General features: G+C 35.6%; 1 protein-coding gene across 2 annotated transcripts; it reads right to left on the bottom strand.

Moving 5' to 3' along the window:
* Nucleotides 1-6,463: 6,463 nt before the first annotated feature.
* LOC114272616 (aspartate--tRNA ligase 2, cytoplasmic-like) lies at nt 6,464-15,626 on the bottom strand. Of its 2 annotated transcripts, XM_082906530.1 has the most exons (10): nt 14,959-15,626; nt 14,534-14,644; nt 14,237-14,350; nt 13,522-13,812; nt 13,317-13,427; nt 13,020-13,073; nt 11,624-11,703; nt 11,373-11,488; nt 9,250-9,364; nt 6,464-6,782 (listed from the first exon to the last, which is right to left on the bottom strand). In XM_082906530.1, exons 1-10 carry the CDS (start codon nt 15,475-15,477, stop codon nt 6,656-6,658), a joined length of 1,638 nt encoding a protein of 545 aa, XP_082762656.1. In that variant the 5' UTR covers nt 15,478-15,626; the 3' UTR covers nt 6,464-6,655. The 2 variants fall into 2 exon arrangements, with proteins under 2 accessions (XP_082762656.1, XP_082762657.1); XM_082906531.1 differs by lacking the exon at nt 13,020-13,073 and having other exon boundaries at nt 14,959-15,622.
* Between the last annotated feature and the right edge of the window lie 365 nt (nt 15,627-15,991).

Below are 15,991 nucleotides of genomic sequence, written 5' to 3' on the forward strand. Positions count from 1 at the left end.
TTGTTACTGTTACTAAATTTACACTCCATGTACTCTGTCTTAGTTCTGCTTATCCGAAATCCTTTAGATTCAAGAGCTTTTCTCCAAATCTCCAACTTTGTGTTAACTCCTTCTCTAGTCTCATCCACTAACACAATATCGTTTGCAAAAAGCATACACCATGGCACGTCATCCTGAATATTTATCGTCAACTCGTCCATAACTAAAGCAAAAAGATAAAGACTTAAGGTAGATCCTTGGTGTAACCCTACAGTGATAGGAAATTCATTTGTATCTCCAGCTGGCAATCTAATAGTGGTCACTACCCCTTCATACATGTCCCTAATCACGTCAATGTAGCCTTTTGTCACCCCTTTCTTCTCTAACACCTACCATATTATATCTCGGGGCACTCTGTCATATACTTTCTCAAGGTCGATAAACACCATATGAATGTCTCTTTTCTTTTCTTTATACTTTTCTATTACTCTCCTCAAAAGATAGATCGCTTCCATTGTTGACCTACCAGGCATAAACCCAAATTGATTCTCTGACACCTCTGTTATGTCTCGCAATCGGTGTTCCATCACCCTCTCCCACACTTTCATTATATGACACATTAGCTTGATTCCTCTATAATTGTTACAATTCTGGACATCACCTTTATTCTTATAGATTGGCACTAAAATACTCTTCCTCCACTCATTTTTCATGTTCTTAGTCAACAAAATTTTGCTAAACAACCTAGTCAACCAAGCAACTCCCTTTTTACCTAAACACTTCCAAGCTTCAATGGGGATATCATCAAGTCCTAAAGTCTTATTTGATTTCATTTTCTTAAGTGCAATCTCCACTTCAAAGTTCCTAATCCTGCGATAAAACCTATAGTCTTGATTTTTCGTATTACTGGTTATTTCTTCCCCTATTGTCGTACTTCCATGTTCCTCATTTAACAGTTTCTCAAAATAATTCTTCCATCTTTCCTTAATCTCATCATTCTTCACTAATACCTTAGAATCCTCACTCTTAATGCACTTTACTTGATTAAAATCTCTTGTTTTCCTCTCTCGTATCTTAGCAAATTTGTATACCCTCTTCTCTCACTCCTTACTATCTAGTCTAGTGTATAGGTCATCATAAGCTTTCAACTTAGTCTCTCTCACTACTTTCTTAACCTCCTTATTAGCCAATCTATAGCTCTTAAGGTTTTCCTCAGTTCTATCCTTCTGCCACTTTTTAAAGCACTCTTTTTTTGCCTTAACTACCGCTTAAACCTCTTCCCTCCACCACCAAGTTTCCCTAGAGTTGGGTCTCGTTCCTTTCAACCCACCAAGCACTTCCCTTGAGATTCTCCTTATACAATTGGCCATCGAATTCCACATAGTGTTAGCATCACCTTCTAAGTCCCAAGTACCTTCCTTATCCACTAGATTCTTAAATATTTCTAGTTTATCCCCTTTTAAGTCCCACCATCTCGTCCTACGACGCCCGCCATCCTTCCTAGCTTGGTATTGCCCTCTAAAACATAAATCTAGTACCAAAATCCTATGTTGAGAGACCAGACTCTCTCCAGGAATCACCTTACAATCATTACATTTTAGACAGTCCACTTTTCTCACTAAGAAATAATCTATTTGGCTCTTAACTAATCCACTCTTAAAGGTTATCAACTCTGTTGTCAGAATCTTACGATTCGCGATTTGATTCGCGATTCGATACGCAATTTTTGCAAAATCGATACGAATCTATGAGTGAATCTATTTTGGAAGTGAATCTCTAGTGAATCGCACGATTCACAATCGATTCACGATTCGATTCACTTTTTACGATTCATGTAATTTTTGAAATTATAGTATTCGACATATTTTCGACTCATTTTTTTCATCTTTTTAGTGAAAATGACATAATAATAGCATTTAATATCAAAATAACCAACATATATATATGATTTGTTGTTATTTTAGTGATCATGGAGTTTTTTATAGGATCTAATCAGATTCAGTCAGATCTAACATATTTTTAACCTTTTTTCTCATTTTTTTCCCCTTCAAAAAATTGTAATATATCTTCTAAAGATGTTTAAGATTAAAGTTACACTATGAATTATCTATTACTATTTTATTAAATTGAATATTACATGTGTGAGGTCAGTTATACCTTTTAAAATATTTTAGACTTTAAAATAAAATATCCTAAATAATTCTTTCTTATTATTTACTCACTCTTACTTAGAAAAATATATATGCTTATTGTCCAAATATCAATATCGCTGTTAACTATTGTTACTTTAGAAATTAATAGTTTGTCTATTTAGTTATTATCTTTATTAAGAATGGTTGATAAAAAATATATATATATAAAAAAAAAAAGTAAGATGATGATTTTACATAGGAACCTTTGTTAACTTCTTACCTATTAAATTATGTGATTATCATTCAAAATAACATTTTTGTTAATTTAAGTCTAAATATTTTATATTCATAAAATATATTTAACATCTAAATATGTAGATATATGTTTTTAAATAATTTAGAAAAAGTGACCGAATCTTCACGATTCACGATTCGATTCGATTCGCGATTCGGTACGAGGCCATTTCGATTCACGATACGAATCCCGATTTGACAACTATGGTTATCAAATACTCCTCCCTCTTCTTATACATAGTATTGGCCACTACCAGGTCAGAAGCCAACGCAAAATCTAAGATTCTCTCTCCAGCCTCATTTTTGTCACCAAAACCGTATCCACCATGCACCCTTTCATAACCTAGTTTATCCATGCCCACATGGCCATTAAAATCTTCACCTATAACCAGGTTCTCTCCTACGGGTATCTCCTGTAAGATCTCATCCATTTGCTCCCAAAAATCCCTCTTAGTCTGATCATCTAACCCCACTTGAGGGGCGTAAGCGCTAATAATGTTCACTATATTCCCTTCAATAACTAGTTTAACTAGCATAATCCTATCTCCTTTCCTAGTGACCGCCACCACACTTTCCACAAGACCCTTAGCAATTATGATTCCTACCCCATTCCTGCATCTATCCTTACCACTATAATAAAGTTTAAAACCAGTATCCTCAATTTCCCTAGCTTTCTCTCCCGTCCACTTAGTTTCCTGTATGCAAGCTATACTAACTCTTCTCCTAATCATAACATCTAACAATTCCATAGTCCTACCAGTTAAGGTTCCTATGTTCCAAGTGGCTATCCTAAACCTATAGTCTTGGACTAACTTCTTTACTCGCGCTCGTCCAGAAAAAAGCGGAAACCTTTGCCCATTTTTCACCGCACCCAAGCATCGATGCGGCGCCTCTTGCTCACTTTTCGAAACACCCGGAGGCAGGCGCAACGCGTCACTTGAGGGGAACGACCTAGCATTTAAACGATTCAAAGTAGGATTCATTTTCATAAGGGATCCGAGCGGCTTTTTTACGTGTTGGCTGTCGACTACCTAACATACAACCCTCCTCCTTAACCCGGACTTGAGACCGGCGGAGTTGTTAACAACCCCGGCGGAGTTATTTTAATGTTTTCAATAAAAAAAATTTTAATATTTTAAGCAATTTTTTTAAAATTTTTAGATACACCTAACATAAACACACTTAAAAAGTATAATATTTGTGAAAAAAATCTTTAAAAAATACACTAAATACCAAAAAATACAAACAAAAAAAAAATGAAAATTTAGTACATTTTCGTATTTTTGTGTATTTATTAATTTTTTTAAAATATTTTTTTCACAAATATTTTACCATTTAGATACATCTAAGTAAAGTGTATCTAAAAAAGTAAAAAAAAAATTACTTAAAATTTAAAAAATACTCACTAAAAATAAAAAAACACGAAAAACAAAAAAAAAAACTTAATTTTTAAAAAATTGAATTCAAAAAACTGAAACCAAAATACTGAATATGTTTACCCCGATTTGAGGCCATTATCAAAACCCAAACTGCGAAGAAACTTATGTTTACATCAACAAAGAGAATTCTTTTGGAGTGCTGCTATTAGCACATTCCTTTCTTCTTTGGACCCCCCACTTCTTCGAACCCCCACCCAGTTAAATGAGACCCCTCTATTTTCTCTTTGAAGCCCCACCTTAATTCCAACTATACCCTTACTTTAACCCACCTTCCCAAACCAACAATTGCCAGCTCTGGCCGCCACTTTTCGGTCAACGTCACCGCGACCTCCGTAGATGACCACCCCCAGCAGCTTCAGACAACCTCAGTCTAGAGCCGCCGCTGCGAGCCACCGTCGCAAGCCCTCTCTCTCTCTCTCTCTCTCGCGTACGCCTATTGCCTAGCCACCATCGTCGGTTGCTACTCATCCCAACTCAAATCGCAATGGCAACGAAGGTGACTACGGTTTGAGGCCACAGATCACGACGGCAGCTAGGGTTTGAGGTTGCAAATCACGACGGCGGCTGGGGTTGAGATCTTAGATTGCGACGGCGATGGAGGTGGCTAGGGTTTGAGGTCATGGATCGTCGTTCCCGTAGCCATCACGCCTCCAAACCCTATCGACCCAACCATGCGCAGAGAGAGAGAGAGAGATTGTAGTGGCGGTAGGGTTCGCGATTGGTAAGGGTGGAGATCGCGATTGCAGTGGAGATGGAGGTGGCAACTGGTGGTGAGAGGCTGGTCGGCGGCCCGTGAAGGTGGTAGCCGGAGTTGAAAGGGGTTAGGGTTAGGGTTTGGAAAATTAGGGTTAGAAGATGATGGATGAGGGCAAAAGTGGAATTTTATGTTGGGACAAAATTGGAAATAAAAAAAAAAAAAAAAAAAAGAGGTGGAGGTCCAAAGGAAAAAGGTAGGTGCTAATAGCAGCCCTCTTCTTTTGGCGTTCAAACACCCTCTAGCCCTTGATCTAGAAAAAAAATATAAATATCTCAAAGAAGTCATGAAGGAAATCTTGAGGTATTTTTCTGCAAGAAATTTCAAGTATTCCCTCTCTCGTGTGAAATTTGAAGTACATTGTGATAGATTTAGGGAGGAATTCTTCAAACTATAATGAATTTTAAAAAGGCATAACATAGGTTGGAGTAAAATATTTAACTTTTGCATGGACAAATCGGCTGCTTTTGACAAACCCTTTGCCCAAATTTGCCACACTGCCAGAGCACAACAAAACCAAGTTACTTGAAATGGGAGATCGAGTCCAGTTTCTCTTCCATAATTTTCCTACGCTGATCTTGTCACAAACGGTTCGACTTAAAACTGAAGTAAAACGACATTAAAATGACACCCCCAAAACAACATAGTTTTGCATTAACTTTAAACATAGGCCGTTGGATTATCACATGGAAGAGAACATTTTTATTTAGAATTTGGATGGATTTTGGTCTCACTCAAATCCATTTGCAAAATTGCAAAATACAAAAGTTATCACTGATACTACCTCTCCAGCACACCGAACTGGATTTGGTAAGAAGCAAGCTCCTATAAAAGAAATAGTTCATCAACAGCAATCACAAGTTACAATGTCTAGTATGTATGATACTAGTTGGTTTGCTAGGCATATAAAATGCAGGATTAAAGACCGTTACCCTAATAAAACAAATTGATACTAAACATTAGAAGATAACAGACCAGATGGTACCACAGGGATCATATTTAAAATGATATCAGTCCTAGCTCCACTAATTTCTAAAATTAATCAGCTTACTCCTTCGAAAGTAATAATTTTGGTAACTGTTTGATAACCAATTGTGCATTACACATTCTAGTAGAATAAACCAAGACATTGTATACCTGATTAAGCATCCTCTTGAAGCCAACTGTAGCCAAACAATGATTCTCTGAGGCACTAACAAAATTGTAAACTCTATCCATAGTCTTCACAATTAAAGAAACCTCAACTCTGTTTCACAATGAATATCTGCCCACTGAAACTGACATTAATTACTCTGAATCAAAATATAACCCAAGCAAATCTAAATGCGATCCAAATTCAAAACCAATGGTAAAGATTCTCAGCTACCTGCTAGACGCTGGAAGTTTTGAGTAATGCAATTAAGGAATTTGGCATTTATCGATGCCATAATCATGGCAAGGCCTTCAATTGCATTATAAATATATTTAACAATAAGAATAGAAAGATATTTTTGAAATTAACCCTTTAAATTTTGAATTCAAAATGTAATGGTTATATTTCTTTAAAAAGTTTAAAATTTTCAAAAGCGACTATTAATATGGGACGGATGCAGTATAAATGATGGTAATATTGATACCATCATTTGTTACAAAGTTTCATTTAACAATTGAAGAAAATAAATAACTAAAGTAGCAAGTTCTTGTTCAAAGAATTAGGAAATTATGCGCTTGAGGGACAACGTAATTGATACAAGTAGCCTAGTTCAGGACCTAACAACATTTTTTTAGGTTTTATTTTGATATGAGCATGATATAACTTCTTAGGTGTAAATCAATGAGAGGAAAATAGAAAGAGAAAAAACTGCACAGCACAACACATGACCACATGCAATGCAATTGGACAACATGCATATATAATAATGAAGATGAACAATTTTGGGATGTATGTAAATGTTACTTTTTCCCGTGAAAAACTAGTAAATTTTATCTGGTAAGACATTTCCAACAAAATAACATCCAGAGGAAACAATCTTGGTGACAAAAAAGAGTCAGGCAGAACACGCTACTAGAATAAAATATCATGGAGCAATCCTGAGAGGGTCACGAGGGAAGAGTGATGTTTTGCGGATGTTGTTTAGGGCACAAAAGAGCATCACCACACGCTCCAATCCCACACCAAATCCACCATGCAGAGGTGCACCATACCTGCAAAAGAATAACCATGAATCAGATCTGGCACGCCTTTTTTAGTCATGAAAACTTGGATGTCCACAACATAACTACTTTATCATACATCACTAGACTACCAAGTAATTGATTATGAAAGGTCAAGAGTGTTTCCACCAGACCATTTTCAATGATTTGAAATTTGCAATTTGCATGTATCATTTACTTGAAAGCAAAACAATAAAATAAAATAGAATAGAATGCATAATTGATTTTATTGCTACCCGAAAAAGTATTTGAACAAAAGACCAATAAGAGACCATGCCAAGATTGAGATCATGAAAATGCAATAATATTAGTAACCAGTATCACATAAAAGAAATTTCTACATCACCATCAGGGGAAAAAAAAATGTTTTAATGATAATTAATAACAAGGGTAAATTACACTGACACCCCTTGAGGTTTGCATTTAATACAACTTTCCCTCACGTTTTAGAAATTACACTGACACCCCTGTCAGCGTTTGTCTTTTGACAAAATTGATGGAAAAGATAAAATTACCATGTTACCCTTACACAATAACATAAAAAGACATTAATAACCCTACCATATCTATCCTCCATATTCTTTATCTGAACCCTAAAATGTCTCCATAATTCTCTTCCCTTAGTCTCCTTCATCATCACCAAACTCCACTAACTGCCATTAGCAGTTTCTCAGACCTTCTATGTCGCCAAAAAATTTCAGCAACACTAGCTCCATTGCCTCAAAATACATCAACTCCAACACCATTTGTTTGGAGAAATAGGAGTCATTAGAAGGGGGTTTGCTTTGTGGCAATGGGGATGATTTTGTGTGATTCGGATCTTATTTTGTATGATTTGGATATAATTTTGTCTGATTTGGGTATTATTTTTGTGTGATTTGGATCTTATTTGTATGATTTGTGGGTTGGTAATACATGGAGGTCGGAAGTGAGGGTGATGGAGGAGGAGGGATGGTGAAAGGGCTTGCAGCTGTGGTACGGAAGCAGAGTGGTTCGCAATAATAACAATAGGGATTGAAGCAGAGGTGGATGGGTGATGATGACAGAGGTGGGTTTTTGGTGAATGGGTTGCTTCGTTCAATAATGGTGGAGGTCGTTGGTTGGTTCTCAAGCCATTAACCTGCTAGTTTGCCAATGCTCATAGTGCCACGAAAACAATACTGAAGAACCATAGTTTCCAAGACTATTTGGTGTACGGGGTATAAATCAAATTGATGCTTGAACCATCTATTTTATTTATTCATACATGTATATATATAATAATAGCAATAATAATAATAATAATTAGATGCACATGTATGTAATTGTTCAGTGAATGGATTACCAGAACAATTGTATATTGTGTCTTTTTGTAGTTATGGTGCAATTAACTAGTTATATCTTAGATGAATTAGGAGTTTGTTTTGCAACTTGAGCTATTTCTTTCTTTGCTTCTTGTTTACATGGTAATTAAACACTATAAAGAAATTGACATCGCATATACTCTGTATTTTCAGTGGTGTCATGGTGGTGTTGATGGATGAAGTGTTCAGTGTTTCCATGGTGGGGCAATGATTGTGGAGGGTGGAGGAGGGAAGAGGGAGTAGTGAACTGTATATGGATTGAACCCATTTACAAAGAGATGTGAGAAAGATAGAAAATTTTGGTATGATAATTTCAGGGGCAAAGTTGGCATTTTGTTAGAAAATATTGTAGACATCTTCACAAGTTGTTAAGTAGACTAACGGTAGACTAACAAAGAGGGTAATATGTAATGGGATTATTAACCTCAGGGAGGGGAATGTAATTTCCAAAATGTGAGGGGGGAAGTTGTATTAAGTGAAAACCTCAAGAGGTGTCAATGTAATTTACCCTAATAACAATGACAATGATAAAAAAAAGCACCTAACAAGGTCGAATTTTAAGCTTGGAATATTTTTTAGATTTCATGTGTAATGGTTCCAGAAACCAAACTAATTAAATAGATGGATGTATTATACACAATGGTTTGCACAAAGATAACAAATTCAAATTATGAAGACAAGCCACCGAAGTGTGCACATAGTTAGTAATCATATATTGAATTTTTTTTCTTTATTTAACACGAGGCCAGTCTCACACCATCAATTCAAAACATGAAACAATCCCAACTAACTTTCCAAAATTTAATAGTTGATGTCTTTTGCAATAGCAAAAGCAAACTTCAAATGTCACATAGTTTGTACAGGTCAACCGCCAACATAAAATTAAAGAAGCATATCTAAAAGGAAGTACTTCTGAAATTTGATTCTTTTAATATGATTCTGTCATAATTGACACACATTAATATTTTCTTCTTAAGCGAGGGGGAGGTATTCCCCACCCCCACCCCTTTTCTTGGCTGTGGGTGAGTGGTAGGGCAACTTGTTTTAACGTTTTAAGTATAAAGCAACTAAAAAACTCAAATGAATATACGACAAAATGGTCAATGAAGAAATACCCGAAAGAATCAATATATGTTGATATAGTTTTGACATCAATTCCACAGGCTTCCGCACGTGTTGCCAAGAATTCGGGTACGTGGACACGTTGAGCTCCAGAGATTATCTCCTCCCCTAAAGACGAAGGCACAGAGAAACAAAGTCAGCTTTAATATATAATGATCCAAAAAAAAAGGATAAATGGAATAAGAAAAAAAAATCATTTATTTGTTTTTTAGTAGGTGATATTTATATATTTCAATGAGAAGTTCATTATGCAGGCCAAATGAAGGAGAGAATAGAGAAGGAGAAAAGGGCTATGTCAGGGAATATTATAGAAAGCATAAGTGGACATAAACAAGCAGTAGTTCAACATAGAGAATAAGAAATACACTAATAATAACCAATGATAATAACAACAAAGGCAGTAACAAAGCCATCTGGGGTGGAGGTAGAATATATGCAAGATCTATAACATGGATATATGGACTCCAAGATGAGCTTGCGGTACAGGTATATGGACAACAGATTCATATGGACAGGTGTACAATATGAAAACATGGCCTCCAGAATTAGCATCTGAGTGCAGGCATGTCTGGATAACAGATCTATATGATACACAAGCTTTGCCACTATTTTGAAGTATAGGTTATCCCATTGGATATTGTGTTCACCAGGGTACTTCATGGTACAAGCATATAAAAATTTAAGTCGAAATATCTACCATGTCACCAGGAATACACCTCTTCCATAGTAGTACCAACAGCCAACCTGCCCTCAAAAACTATATTCAGTTTGAGATTCTTAAACTTGTAGGACTCCAGATATTCTACAAGATTATCACATTCTGTTTTTGATGAAACAGAGTAGTTGGACTCCTATTTCTATTCTATTTTGAAATTTAAATAAAAAATAACACATCATTAATCAACATGCCTAGTGAAAGTAACTTGAATTACTCACCATTTTTCTGAAGATGTAACTAGGAATATACTTCTTTTAACACCAATTCAGCCAACGATCTCATAAGCACCACTACTAGTTTTATTTTAAAATATCTACTTCGTATTCTTTTTTTATAAGCTTTATCTTCTATATTCTTTTAAACCATTCTTCCAAATGTTGTGAATTTATTATCTTCCAGTTGCCTCACAGCTTCTACTACACAAATCTTTCCAATATTATATTTGGCAAAAGATGGGTCCTCATGGATACGTATCCAATACTTCCTAAACATATCCATGATTTGAAATTAATTTTATTTAATTTTGAGAAATATCTAATACTTTTCGAATACTCTAGGTCACGAACCAAAACTATTATGAATTTGAAATCATAATAATTCTTTGCATAGCATTAGAGTGTAATTGTTAAGATAAATACGAGAATAATTTTTGAATACTTTGGTCACTACTCAGAGAAGAAGGAAAAAAAATAGTAAGACAAAAATAGTACCCCACTTGTTATAATTTATTGAATTGGCATCAATGTGTCCTGCATGTGTCCCATATCTATATCCATACTTCATAGAAAGTAGGGATAACAAGCAAAATATAACAATACTAAATTTGGATATCAACAAATAAACAAGAAAATTTGCATACAAACACTTTTGCATATAACAACTTAAATGCAAAAGTGAAAGTCGCAAGAGAGAGTTAAAAAATTATACTATATTGAAATAAAATTTTTATAGGACCTACTGAAAATTAGAAAGTAAACTAACTACTGGGTATTGGTTCTTAAACTAATTTTCATTCTTTGAGTTTATGTATAATACAATACCACAAAGGGTTGGTTTGGGAATTGGCTTTTTGGCTAAAATATGAGGTGAAAAAATTTAAGTGTGGGAATGGCTATTTGGCTAAAAAAAAAAAGTGTAAAAAGTATAGAAGAAAAGCAATCTTTGCCTTTTTTGTATATAACTTTTTGGCTTTTTTAGTGGTTTTTTTGGCTAAAGTGTTTGCTTCCCAAACGCACTCTAAATATTATAAAAATATTTTTCATGAATGTACGCTGGCCATACTAAAATTCATATTTGTGCCTCATATTATTTGACAATGGAGATAAAATAAATAAATAAATGAATTTAAAACAAAAAAACAAAAACTCCAAAAGAAAATGGTAATCAAACAGTGCTTGCCTCGAATGAAGACATCAAATGAATTACTATAAGCTGGATCATCACTGCAAGGCATGGTATAGAATGGTCGGACAGCCAACGGATAGCGATGGAGTATATAGAACTCAGTCCCATACCTACATTCAGTAGAAAGTACAGATCATTTTATACACAATATCATACTAAAATAGAGGCATAAGAAAAGGTTATCAAGAAGGTGGAAAAGAAAAAGAAAAATAGTTTCATAAAGTGGTCAGAAAAATGCAAATTACTTCTCCAAAACAAGCTGGCCAAGCTTTCTCTCTGATTCTGTGTTCAGGTCCCCTAAAGGATCAATTTCAACACCAGCTTCCTGTGCAAACAAGTCTTATTGAAATAAGAATGTGAATAAGCAAGAAATGACAAGTGCATATTGACTTCACAAGTGCAGTAAAATATCAACCAAAAAAAAACTTTAGTAAATATCTGCTTTCAGAAACATCTTTTGACTTGACTTTTTTGTTTTCTACACAATCCTTTCTATTTTTTTCTTATTACACATCGAAAAATAAGAAAACAAGGAAGTCCCACAACAGCACTGGTAGAACTCATATATTAGCAGTAACTATGACGCATATTTCCACACCATTGCATATCCTAACTAAATACCTTCTCATACCGTCTTCAATATGTAACGTGAACAACACTTCACCAAAATTTTTATTTCATTTTGAAGTGTATCCTATTCTCGGGGAAATTCCTAGAAATTTTTCAACAAATCTTTACTGGTAAGACGTAGGCCTTTCCAGTAAAAAAATGCAACAAGAAATTCTAACGGAGAAGAAAAAACAAATGTTCGGTTTCAAATTCTGGGACCACTTTTACAAGAAAAATGGAGATTGATTATGAGGCGGCACATGAATTATAGTCTTTGCGACTTCTCTCGTTTGGAGTTGAGTGGGTCTTCCCTCAAGGCGCTGATGCACTCTTTACTCTCGAAAAATCGGTTCGGAGAAGGAAGGCATGGTGTTTGGTTCCCTTGAATTTGATGTGGTTAGTGTGTGGTCTGAAAGAATAGAAGATATTTTTACCAAAAGTTAGAGCCTTTTTTAGATTACAGAGTACATCTTTTGTCTATTTTGAATAGTTGGTTTTTGGCAGTGGTCAATCCATTCTTGAACCTATTTGTGGATTATAAATGTTTCTCAATCAGACCTAACGGTTCCCTTTCTTCTTATTTTTTTAGTTTTTTTGCAATAATAAGCATACACATATTTTAAAGTACTATATATTTTAAAATAGATGTTTCTCGATTACTTTTTCATCTTACTCAACTCTATTTACAGTTTCTAGGTCTATTTGTTTAATGTCAAGAAAGAATATATTATGGTCTTTAAATAATTTGTGGTTTGTGGGATTTGGACCATCATTTCTTGCTACAAAAAATTTATTCCCAACTAGAATTTGTAATCACGTCCTTGTAGAAAAACTAAGGTATAAAAAACATCCCAAAATCTTTTGCTAGTTTGTGCCGAATTTTATGATTCTAGATTTGATCCAATTCACGATTCTTAAAATTACTATTTCAATTCAAATATCACAATGTGATTCTCAATCTGACAACAATGCTTTCAGTAAATAATACATTAGAGAGAGAGGGAGAGGGAGAGGGAGAGGGAGAGGTGTCACCTTTAGCATTTGAACACCCTTTTGAAATGTAAGTCGTAAAGTCTTTCTCAAGTACTGCATGGATATCCAATCAGTGCCAATAATCAGTAACAAAATAGGACCATCTACAGACTAATAGAATTGTTGAATTATCACAAAAATTCCCAGACAGAAGTATAAAATATATTTTAGCGTGATCAATACAATTACTTTTTATAAGAGTTTTCTGGTAAGCAGGCGTATATAATATGTTATTATTTCCAATAATGAAATATGATGTAAAGTATTTCAACTACAATGAGAAAACAATGATGTGACCTTCAAAGGCTCAAATGGATACTGTTTCCCAATGGCTTCAAGCTCTTTCTGACATTTCTCATTCAAACTATCAAACATTGCAACAAATAACCGATCCACAATATCCATCACCTGTAAAAAGAAGCTAGAGCATCTTACTACCACAAAGACAATTGCATTGCTAGTTGGGTCTTGACACTTAGAGAAGTGAACAATTCAACTTTACCTCGGAGTAGTGCTCCTTAATTTCCATTTCAACATCAAGACCTGTAAACTCACATAAGTGTCTGTGCGTGTAGGAGTCCTCTGCTCTGAAAACAGGACCTATTTCAAAAACTCGACCAAAATCACCACAAATTGCCAGTTGCTTGTGAAGCTGAGGTGACTGTGCCAGACATGCAGGTTGGCCTTTGTAGTCCAGCTTAAAAACAGCTGAGCCACCCTCACTGGAGCCTCCTATCAACTTTGGGGTATGAATCCCAACAAAGCCATCAGCTAGCAAGAACTGCCTGAATATCTGCACAACAGTGAAACTGAATTAAGGACCAAGTCCTGTTCAGCTTGGCAATACTATTGGCAAATATACCCAGTAATTTATTGAACTTCATTTCAACCAACCCACATGTTTGGTTACATTGATTGGCACACTACCATTTTTTTTTTTTCATTCATGAGTAAATACAAACGATATCCAGTCTCATTTTTCATTTCATTTTTTCTAGAACAGGTTCAAACGTAAGACACAACCACGCTCCCTTTACCAACTGACCCCATGCCCAATCACCATAACTAATATAAGAACTTTTGAAAATATGACTTCATATATCTTTTTCTTTCCTTCAAGCAATGGCGTATAGTTTTCCAAGAAACCACGCACATTATAATTTATAAAAAATGAATGGATGCAAATAAAATAGGTAGACTACAAGATGCGGACTTACATTTTCAACTTGGCACTGAACGCGAAATATTCCTTGGTTAGCAGGAGTACGCAGGTCAAGAACCCTGAAATTCAAACGGGTATCCTGATTGACACGAACAAGCTGTTTTCCAGCCTGCACCCATTGAGAGACTAGATTAACATAGACCCTTAGAGGGTAAGTACCTAAGTCAAATTTGTCAAATAATACAAAAACACAAAATTTAATGGAAGCTCATCTACAAATGAGTGGGCACACTGTCAATTTTCCAAAGAAGAGATATCTCATGTACATGTAAGAAAAGATATATAAACATACCTGTAAAGCCTTTTCAATTTCAATTTCACCGCGTGCAGCATCCTCAATGTTAATAGGTAACGCAGGAACCGCCTTGCTGATGCAGTAAAGCTTCTTCACTTGAATTTCCACCTGTGAATCAATAAGCATTGACATCAAAACATGATTGTCAAGTAATTTTCCGTACTTATAATTTATAAAACGAGACCCAAAATTCCGTCACGAAAAAGCTTGACACCCTTTAATTTATCCACCATGATGTGGATAAATCCATGTCAATTGGTTTAAGGCCCCTAAGGGAAGTTGTGCATAATCCAACTATTAATTTGTCACAAACTCAACCATCTATGGCCCAAGTCACTTATCATGTCATTGTGAGTGAATTGAGGATTCAAAATTGTCAATCTCAAATCATTCTCAAAATTGACACAGAAATGCAATTATACCTGCTGCTGAGAAGCACCTATAATGGGATCCTTAGGAACAGAGATAGTCCCTTCGACATCGACATACGACTCTTTGCTCAACCCAGTGGCGAACTTCACCATCTGGAGACTAACCACGTCCGGAGCAACAGAGAGCACGCACTGCACAGTGAATCCCCGCTCTCTAACAACCAAAAACGCCATCTTCTTGCTCACACTGCGGATCGCATGAGCTCGCCCCCGAATCAGCACGTTCTGGTCCTTCAACTCCTCGTTCAAATTCGCGATCTCGATCCATTTTCGGCCCGAGACGGCCTTCGACTGGAGGTCCTCGAGTGGGACATCACCGTAGTTGGCGGCGAGGGGGTCAGGGGCGTCCACGGCGGAGGCTCCGGAGGCAGATTTTTCCTCGCGGCGGCGCAGCTTCTCCAACTTGGCGGCTTCCTTCTTGGCGGCTTTCTTGCTCTGAGTGGAACCCTCTTCTTGCTCTTGGTGCTGTTGTTGTTGTTCCATTGGAGGGTTTTGAGGTTCAGATGACATTGAAATGAATTTGGAGAGATTGTTAACTAGGGTTTTGAAAGGTAACTAGGGTTTTAAGATGGATGAAGAACAAAGTTGGGTATGGAATGGCAGGGTGTTTTTCAACCATGGCATATATTCTCTTCTTTTTTGTTGACGCGTGAACGCGTGGGTGTGGTATTTTGAGTTATATTAAAAGGCTGTGTTTGGTTACGTTGGCAAACACATTTCCACCCATTCTTATGAGTGTAGAGTTTATTTTGAATTTTTAAATTATAATTTTATACTTATTTTTAAAAATTTCTTTCCAACGGAGAAAATTTGGTTAACTCGGTCGTCCTTCTTAACGTCTCTCGGTTGACCGGAATAGTGTTCGGTTTTTTTTTTTAGCACCTGTTATTTTTATATTGTAAATAAAAAATATTTTCAGAATTTTTTTAATTTTTATATGAGTTTTGAATATAATTTTAAATTGTGTGGTTGGTTATGAGTTGTAAGTTTTTAAATCAAATAACTTTTCTAATTTCAAAAACTC

This window comes from Camellia sinensis, chromosome 14 (genome assembly GCF_055761805.1).
Source record: "Camellia sinensis isolate YWXY chromosome 14, ASM5576180v1, whole genome shotgun sequence".
NCBI lineage: Eukaryota > Viridiplantae > Streptophyta > Magnoliopsida > Ericales > Theaceae > Camellia > Camellia sinensis.